This window comes from Lolium rigidum, chromosome 5 (assembly GCF_022539505.1).
Source record: "Lolium rigidum isolate FL_2022 chromosome 5, APGP_CSIRO_Lrig_0.1, whole genome shotgun sequence".
NCBI lineage: Eukaryota > Viridiplantae > Streptophyta > Magnoliopsida > Poales > Poaceae > Lolium > Lolium rigidum.
In genome coordinates, this window is record NC_061512.1 from 215,536,400 (window position 1) to 215,545,852 (window position 9,453).

General features: G+C 44.5%; 2 protein-coding genes across 2 annotated transcripts; one reads left to right on the forward strand and one right to left on the reverse strand.

The window, feature by feature from the left end:
• Nucleotides 1-1,408: 1,408 nt before the first annotated feature.
• LOC124653991 (basic leucine zipper 8-like) lies at nt 1,409-2,314 on the forward strand. The gene has a single exon (XM_047193037.1). It carries the CDS (start codon nt 1,515-1,517, stop codon nt 2,082-2,084), a length of 570 nt encoding a protein of 189 aa, XP_047048993.1. The 5' UTR covers nt 1,409-1,514; the 3' UTR covers nt 2,085-2,314.
• Nucleotides 2,315-3,623: 1,309 nt separating this feature from the next.
• LOC124653992 lies at nt 3,624-8,098 on the reverse strand. The gene is made up of 5 exons (XM_047193039.1): nt 7,900-8,098; nt 7,697-7,768; nt 5,437-5,546; nt 4,133-4,187; nt 3,624-4,052 (listed from the first exon to the last, which is right to left on the reverse strand). Exons 2-5 carry the CDS (start codon nt 7,726-7,728, stop codon nt 3,836-3,838), a joined length of 414 nt encoding a protein of 137 aa, XP_047048995.1. The 5' UTR covers nt 7,729-7,768; nt 7,900-8,098; the 3' UTR covers nt 3,624-3,835.
• Nucleotides 8,099-9,453: the final 1,355 nt, after the last annotated feature.

Here is a 9,453-nt window from a genome sequence, read left to right on the forward strand (position 1 = left end):
ACATCTACAATATAACATTCACCAACGGGGGAATGATCCCTCCCTCGGCTATACGTTGTTAGGTAGGATGAGACTCTCCCCGCGGATGGACGCGGATGGATGATAACCCGGTTTATTCGCCCCTCCTGCGAAATTACCGCGGATGGGGATTCGAACCCGGGTGGGCTGGCTGCGCACTCGCTTGCCTTGCCACTGAGCTAGAACTCAGTTCTCGGCACATCTACAATATCAACCTTCCCTTTTCTTTTTTTCAGAATAAAGAAAAGACGACCGAAGTGAAAGGCGAGTATGATTTGCATCAAATCCTCTAATGGGGCTACTATATGGTAAGGATTGTACAATCCTTTAGATGGTTAATGTGCTATGAATTTTGCTACCTCGGGAGCTACTGAGATGAAGTGTACATATATACTAGTAGGTGCTAATATAAGACAGTTCAGGTAAATTTGTTCAGATTCACTAATTCAGTACCTAACCCAATTCTTTGAGATAAAGATACAGAATTTGAGCTAATTAACATCATGCCTTATAGTCCACAAGGGTTGTGTCTGACCCTTCCATGTCTAAATAAGCAAGTGCTATGGCGTTCCTGGGGTATATCAGATCACCACACCTTTTCTTTCGAAAATCAGGACATGCATCCTTGTAGGTTCGACACCATGCATGATAATGATCCAAAGTTGGGTTAACTAATCAAAGGAGTCGTGATCGGTGAACCTCTTAGGTGTCGAACTTGCACGGTCCATGCTGGCACATGTAAAATTTATATAATACTAGCTGATCCCCTTCACAGGCTCTCTAGTGGCCTAACAATTTCTGTTCGTTATTCCCACAGTGGCTACATGTTCATCCATCAAGCAGCTGTCCCTATGGTGGATCTCATGCATGCCACTCGAATTAGGCACAAGAGTTTCAGTCTCTAAACTAATGTGAGTGATGAGAAAAGCTAAAGGCCGAACATCCAGTTGGGTTGCTGATGGAAAAAGAAGCGAGATTTGGCAATGGATTAACCAGAATAAAATTTAATTGCCTCAGACAAGACTACTCACGCAGGTCAAGTCATGGAATATGGAAGCAAGAGGGAGAAAGAAAACATCAATGTTCTCTTGCAAAGGCAAAAGTAAACTGATGGAAGATTAATGTATACCAGGCATATTATTGTTTGGATATAGTTGGCCCTGAAAGGAGAAAGGTGGTGTGCCTCATGGCCATGTACCAAATCGACAAAACTAAAGCCATAAAACTCTACTACGCAAAAAACAAGGCGAGGAGAAGTGGAGTCGTGGAGGCTGGAGAGAGAGAAGGTGTCTTCTCACTCTAGAATGAGGCAAGCAAAGCCGCCTTTCTCTTCCACGCTATAAAAGGCCCTCACACGAACCCATTCCCTCCTCCGCTCATCCAGAGAAGCACAACCAAACCAAGCGGCCACATCTACTTCTGGACTCTGAGCTCAGCTCTCTCCACCACTCTCCATCTCCAGTGAGATCAAGCGAGCAAGCAAGTGAAGCAACACCATGATGCACCATTACCATGGCGAGGTGGCCAGCCTGCACTGCCTCTCGCCTCCCAACCCACTGTTCCACAACACTCACTACCACCACAGCAGCATGCTCACAACCGTGACGCCGCCTCCTCCTTTCCACTTCTCAGCAACTACCTACGACTACAACGAACCTATCGAGGAAGCACTGGCAGCCATCGGTAACAGTCCTGCCAGTTCTGATGGGGCAGATGTCATCCACAGTGGGGTGGCGGTGGTGGCAGAGGAGAAGGAGCGGAAGCGGCGGAGGATGGTTTCCAACCGCGAGTCAGCGAGGCGCTCACGCATGCGCAAGCAGCGGCAGCTCAGTGAGCTGTGGGCACAGGTCGTCCACCTCCGCAGCGCCAACCGCCACCTCCTCGACGAGCTCAACCGCGCAATGAGGAGCTGCAGCGACATGCTCCGCGACACCGACCGGCTCAGCAGTGAGAAGGCCAAGCTGGAGACCAAGCTCGAGCAGCTCATGCAAGCACAGAAGAACAGCAACGCCTTCCTGAGCTCGTCCTCAGAACCATACCAAAATACTACCACTGCTACTGAATAGATCATTCCTATCTTATCTCCTCATTTTAACTGCGAGGATTGTTATCATTAGTATACTCCAATAAGACATGTGTTGAGGTGGTTTCATCGGCTTAAACTGATACTTAATTTTAAATCTTTGGGTATGTCCTTACTGCCCGCTAGTGACATCCTTTTGTCTAGATTAATATGGATTGGGTGTAACTCAGGAGTTGCCATCAATAGACAATACATAGTGCAGTAGCAACAGCATGATACAGATGCTGAAACGTGAAACCGCTGCAAACCAGTGTGGAATGAGAAACCATACCTTTGTGTTCTTTCAAAAAAATTGCCCCTTTCCACTGAAAATGATGTGGTGGGTGGGCTACTGGGATGCATATGTTTCCGCTGCAAACTTTGCATGCTTCTGCGTTTCTCAGTACCTGCAAAAAAAACAGTACTTCCATGAGAAACTAGTAAATATATTGTTTTGATCAAATCATGTGATGAACTAAATCAAACATATGAATAGTCCGCTGATGCTTTCTGGACTGAATTCACTCGAAATTTATGCACAAAAAAGGTACTGAACTCATATCTGAGAGTTGAGACAAACAAAATCCTTGTTCTAACTTCAACAGACAAAACACATAAAAAAATCATAAAGTTTATGTTATCTGAGACAAAGATAAATGATCTCACATGCAAATATGGAACTGTTAGGCATGCAGATAAAGAATTTATGGAAAACAGATGTGTGGGCAGTAAACTTACACATCAAATCCACTAAGCTCAACAAAGATTCCAATATCCCAAATCAGGGTACAAAACAATTTTGAATCATTATACACACTTTTAATGGCAAGTCTAAGAATACAAAATCCTAAACAAAAATGTGCAGTCTCGAAACATAAATGGAAAGTAGTGTTGCGGGGATTCAACATGAAAAATATGCAAGTCACATGGACAGTCAGTTTGACTTTTCCAGTTATCCAGATAACTAGGTGCCAAAATTGTCATTGAAAAATAGCTAAGCAAAACTAACATGCTTCAGGTACAAGCATTCATTTTAAATTTGCAGTTGGCATGCTGTCATCAACTCAACTATCCAAGCTGCGTGAGCATGTCAATACAAAATGTAAAAGCATATGCCAGTGCAAGGTGCTCACGTCATAGGGACAATGCAAAGGTGATCAGAATTGCTTTTAAAAGCAAGAGCTTTGATACATACTTACATGGGTGGACAGCCAGAGACAAGCACAATATACTGTCTTTGCAGTGGTGAAGATGGAGCTTTCATGTAAATTCCAAATGATGTTTAAATAACCAACATTCAGATGGTGATATTCACAAACAGTGCAAAAAGGAAATCAGGGAAACAAAAAGCAGTATTGAAATTTGAGCATAAACAAGAGATGAAAAATAGAAAACCGTGAAGTGTGAATAAAAGCACCTGAGCGTGCTTTCTAGAGCTATCTATGATGTATCATCACAATATGAAAGAGTAGCTTTTCATCTATTTGGATACCACAGTATGTTACTAGAAAAAAAAATTCAAGGTGCAGAGTGAAACTCAGAATAGCAACCAGTTAATGTTCTGCTCTGATTCATCTAATTAAATATCAAGAATACAACGATTCTTAGCAACAGATGAGGCTGAAACAGGTTAAGTGAAATAAAACTAGCAAAGTTTACAAACATCTGCTGGACCGATTTTTGTTTCATGATAACTCACATGTCTTCATATTTCAGAGGAACATACAACAACCTCACTAGCCTAATTTTATCCCATCAGGTCTCCTTGGATGGCTGTCTCTTGCTAGGTGTTAGATTGTTTTCTGCTGCCAAAGCATTTGCATTATTCTTTGGAGAGGCCTCAGCTACTATAGGTGGAGAGTCGTTCTTGGCAGAGGAGTCTGGTACCGAAGATGGAGAATCCTTCCTCTCATGGCTGTTCTTATCTCGGAAAAAAATTATTGGGTTCGTGAACGAACTTGTACATGGCCACCTACGAACGAAAAATGCAGATGGTTGTTATATTCACATTTGAGATAGTTAATCAAAAGCACAGAGGATTAAGAAACATACCTGCTTGATTGGATAGTTTGGCCATCAACAATAGTTTCTGCTTCAAAGATTTTTCCTATTAACAGAACGAAGAAAATGAAGAATTAACCATTGAAATACAGTCTACCAGCAAAAATAAAGGCCAGATAATATAGGCCCATTAATAACTATAATGATCAGGAAAGGTCATTATAATTATTTACAATAAGTAAACACATAAAAAGGGAGAAAAACAACAGTACATTCAAGGGAGTTTAGGGTTCAGATACTTGTGCATTTTGAAATCTTATAAACAAATCATAAAAATCAATAGCAAAAACAAATCAATAACTGTTCTCAATACCGAAATTCAAAAAGGCCTATGTACGTAAAAAAGTGCAGTAACTATTTTCTTAATAAACAATAGCAGAAACCAAAACTCAATGAACTAAATATTTAACAATGGATCGCTTTTAAAGATGGATACATATACTAGCTTCCTAATTATTTGTTGACTGCAAATAGTAATTTTACTCTTGGGGCCTCCCTATAGTTATGGTTTTAAAAAAAGATGGAATAATAGATACGGATGTAACTGAAACATATACAGCTATTCATCATTTACACAAGTTTGTAGACTAGCTCTGCTAGTATTCACTATTGACTTCTGAAAAAGGCCAATATGCAAATGGACCTAAAAGACCACCCTAGTAATGCGCTGTCCCATTCCATAAAGTCACTTTTTCTACTCTTTTCCCCTGAGAGTCCATTTAAGTAGAGTTAGCTAGTGGACACGAGTAAAGTAAATGAAAATTCCAAAAAAAAAAGGGCAGCTTATCAGAAAATCTGAACATAAAGTATATGTTTATTGTAAATAACTTCCAATAGGTATGCTCACATAACCAATATGTTGATCAACTGACTTGTTAACACTAAAAAGGCTAATTCATAAAGCAAATCCACATACCATGTCTACTCAGTGCTGACTAGTAAGTCACATGCCCACATAAGAAGAAACAATGGATCATTCTCAATTTGGAGTGCCAAAGTAGGCATAAACCTCAAATATAACATGCACTTCAGAGAAGTAACCAAAATAATTGTGAGAGTGCTACTTGTAGATAAGTAAATTAGAATTAAAAGCCAAACCATATGTAAGAAACCATGTGGAAGATACAATTGGCAAAAGGATAGCTTTGGTTCTTGTTGAAACTTAGGGTCACTGGTAGTAAGCTAGCTCATTTAATCTATAAGGGTGTGGTCTTTGGTGGAGATATTTAAACTTCGTGTATTAGATTCTCAGCTATTGATATCCGGCCAACTTGCGAATGAAGATGAATAAGTACCTCCATCAAAAGCCTTATTAGAGAAGTATTTAGCCTTCAAACGGGCTGCCAGTATAGCTTGGTATTTGTTTACTTTCTGTTCATGTTCATGCTCCTGGGTTTCCTCTTCCCTGCACATGATAATGCAAAACAATTATATCCATGTTTTATGATCTCGCATGACAACAACAAACATAAGCTGAACAACATAACAAATGAGTAATTGTGCTCCGTCAAGGATGGGCTAAGATGTTCTAAATTCATGAGCAATTTGACCTTGAGGTAATGTGGAAGGGTAATTTGTCTGTCTCAGAGCCCATGTGTATAATCGTATTCATTTTATCTGGTAAAACTGCGAATGATCTGAGATTTTCGATGAGAAAAATTCAAATAATCGATGGAAAAATAAGGCCTCCTTGATTTCTGCCATTGCCTCATTGGTTTACCTTATTGTGCTAGGTACAGATCTATTAAAGTGATATGGCACTTATGCTTGCATAAATAAGAAATATACCATTTCTGCTCACAAAAAAGAAGTGACATGGCACTTCTACTCGCAAAAAAGAACTGATAAGACATGTCAAAAGATAGTCAAACTTATATGCCAAGTGAATCAAAACTAAGTCTAGCACAAATCTATGGAATGGTATCAGCAAGCGGATATGCGGGTTACTACTTTTTAATACAAATCCAAATTCAGTCTCATAACTGTATTGCTAATTACTTTCAATAAAATTTATTTCAATAAAATCTGCAGCAGATTTGTTGAACACAACCTTAGATTTTGTGTTCGACATAATCTGCACTAACAATTTATTGACAGGCGTAAAAATACCCACAAGAAACGGAGCAGCTCCTATGCCATGGCTGATCCTTTCACGACAACGGTTCGAGAGAGGGTGATCCAGTGGATTGATTGGCAGGGCTGGAACCCAATTCAGCCCCGGCGGACTTTGCGGCATGGTGGGGGTCGGCGAATCCATTGCAGATCTCTCAAAGTTAACATCATGCCATTACAAGCAGAATCATCATCTGCAACATTTGGGGAGTTCGGAACGAGCAAAATGGAAGTGTTTCCGCAATTCAGCCCTATCGAGAGTGGAGGTAGCTGCTCTCATTCAGGAAGAGATGTTACATAGGGGGCTTAAAGTACATGCTCAGGACCTGGTGACCTTGCCATAGTTAGGGCACCGGCGATTGACGTGCCTTTGATTCCAATGGCATCTTCCGACTTCCGAGGTGCCCTGTAATTGCATTCTTCATTTCTACCTAATCGAGTGCCAGATCGACTGCCTTTTCCTAAAAACACATAAGGAGATGCTACCATACCATGTGCAGTGCGCAAAAAGAAAACTACAACAATTGATGATGTACTGCTCACGTGGTGAACTAATAACATTAACATCATGCCATTTGGGGAGGAAGGCAAGCCAAGTCGTCAAAAATTGAAAGAGACGAGAGGGAAGAAGCGGCCCTGGCTTATTTTTATAGAAGGTTTATTAGTGAGTGCAACCTGGTGTTGCAAGCACGGAGGCTCGAACCCAGGCGGGCGGGCATACAATTCAGCCCATGACAACAATCAGGACAAAGCCACGGTTCTGAGGCAAGCAGAATCATCATGTACAGTACTTGGGGAGAGCGAAATCGAAGTGTCTTCGCAATCCGGTCCAATCGAGAGTGGAGGTAGCTGCTCTCATTAAGGAGGGGATGACACATAGTAGGGCCTACTAGGGTCGGAACCGACCTACTCATGCAGGTGTTGATGCTGGAATGGGTACCTGGGCCACGACTACGCGAGCCCGGAAGCAAACGCATCGGAGCTCTACACTCCGCGGTGCTAGAATGGAGACGTGGGCCACGAGGTCCAGGGAGCGAAGCATGCAGGAAGGCGCCAACACGCAGGGCCGGACGATGCACTATTGCTCGGAGCAACCTATGCTCTTCATTTCTAGGGAGCTTAGTGCTCTTAGAAGATGCCCACACCCAGGAGGCCAGGACCTTGCCATAGTTAAGAGGACAGGCGGCTGCGCACCATATTTGCAGCCTCTTCGGAGGTCCCCTGTAAATACATTCCCTGCTTCTAACTAACCGAATGACAGATCGACTGCATTTTCTCTCAAAATAATAATACTCACATAAAGAGATATATACAACTACCATGTGCAGCGTGCAAAAGGAAAAACTAAAATATTGAGACACACTCCTTACGGGGTGTAAGAGATAACATCATATATAGGTTTCTAATAAAAGATCAACAGTAAAAAAGGCAAAATCGCCTCACCTCACTCCAGGTTCGGACTTGATTTGGATCATGGTTACTCGATGCCCAGCTGAACCGCTCGGGGAAGATAAGCTGCAAAACGGATCCGCGATAACTGGATGCGTTATTAGAAAGAAAGATGTATCGCGTATTTGATTAACAGCTAACGGAATAAGGCCAGAGCAGGACTAAAAGACCAGCGCAAGCAAGTTAGGGTTCGTCACCTGGGATGAGATGCTTCAATGGAGTCCTGATGGATCTCCAACTTCGTGGCAGCCCAGTACGACGGCGGAGCGCGACGACGGCGAAGAGTATGGTGGAAATCCGTCGAGGTCGCGAGCTGCGGTGGAGGGATAGGGCCTAGTGGAGGCGAGGAAGCGGAAGGAGAGGCGAACTGGGGAGTGGAGCGGGGAAGGCAGAGGAGAAGTGATGGGACTGAGAGTCAACTCGGAAAGGTCAGATGCTTTTATTTGACTCTATTTTGGTGGGCCACCGGGCCGGCCAGACCGGACCTAGGGCATCTCCGGCCCTACCCATTCTACGGTGGGCCATCCGAGCCCGGTCCGTGCGGACCGGCGGACAGGCTGCACCCGCTCCAGCGGGGCGACCCAAACGAATCCGTTTGACCAGATCCATCCATTCACCAAATTTGGCGAATAGATGCGTCAGCGTGAAGGATGTGCGGATCGCGTTGGTGTCCGCCCATCGGCCGTTGGACTCGGTTTATAAGGGTGTGTTTGGTAGGTCGACTCACCTCAGATATTCCCACCTCATCCCACCATTTGTTGTTTGTTAGGTTGAGTCGGCTCACCTCAGCTATGCCCACCTCATACTAAAACAGGCTCTCAGCCATGCCCACTTGAGAAGCTCAGATCGGGCTTCGCAACTCAGCCAAGCTCAGTCCATACGGAAAATGTTCCGCGCGACCGCGCGCATGCTCTTTCGCCCGCTAGGGGTCACCGACCAACCCTCCTCCATCTCTCCCATTTCCCCCAGCCCACATCCCTTCGTCTCTCTCTCCCCGTCAACTGGACATCAAGCACACCATCCGACCCACACCCGAGCTCTGCGTCGGCGACCGAGCACCCGGCTGGCCGCGCCGGCGACCGAGCAGCCTGGCCGCAGCACCTCTCCTGGCCTCGCCCGACAACCGCGTGGCGGGAGGAGCTCGGCCTCACCGGCAAAACGAGCGGCACGCGGAGACCTCGACCGGCCTCTCCGCTCCTCACTGCACATCACCATGAGGAGGAGCTCGGCCTGCGCGCGGAGCAGGAGGGGCTCGGCCAGTCGGCTGCTCGGCGGCGGCTCCTCTCGCCGGCTAGCCGGCGGCGAAGCCCGAGCCCAACGCTCCTAAGGATCCGATTGCTTTTCGGCTTTCGGCTTAGGGACCCGATTGCTTTTCTATTTTGTACTCAGGGACCCGATGGCGTTTTATTTTTTTGTGGCATGGCTCAAGTCATACAGGACAACCAAACACGATCTCAACTCGGCTCGGCTGAACTCATACAACCTACCAAACATAACACAATAATGCATACTTGTATGTAGTGGACATAGCTGAACTCAACTTGTACGAGGTCAGATAGCTCACCCAGGCTACCAAACACACCCAAACACACCCTAAGTGTCACATTACACTAGTTAATTAGTTAATTGATTTATTAGGATTCGACAGCCAATCACAAAAATAACGGCCGCTACTACATCGACCACTACACGTCTACTCCTCACCACCGTCGTGGTCGTCCTCGTCCATGGCCGTCCGTGCAACCCGTATG

Coding starts and splice junctions, on each gene's coding strand:
- LOC124653991 (XM_047193037.1), top strand. CDS start 1,515: ATGATGCACCATTACCATGGCGAGGTGGCCAGCCTGCACTGCCTCTCG.
- LOC124653992 (XM_047193039.1), bottom strand. CDS start 7,728: ATGATCCAAATCAAGTCCGAACCTGGAGTGAG. Junction 5,547..7,696: donor AAGTCCGAACCTGGAGTGAG/GTGAGGCGATTT, acceptor TATCATGTGCAG/GGAAGAGGAAACCCAGGAGC. Junction 4,053..4,132: donor CAAACTATCCAATCAAGCAG/GTATGTTTCTTA, acceptor TTTCGTTCGTAG/GTGGCCATGTACAAGTTCGT.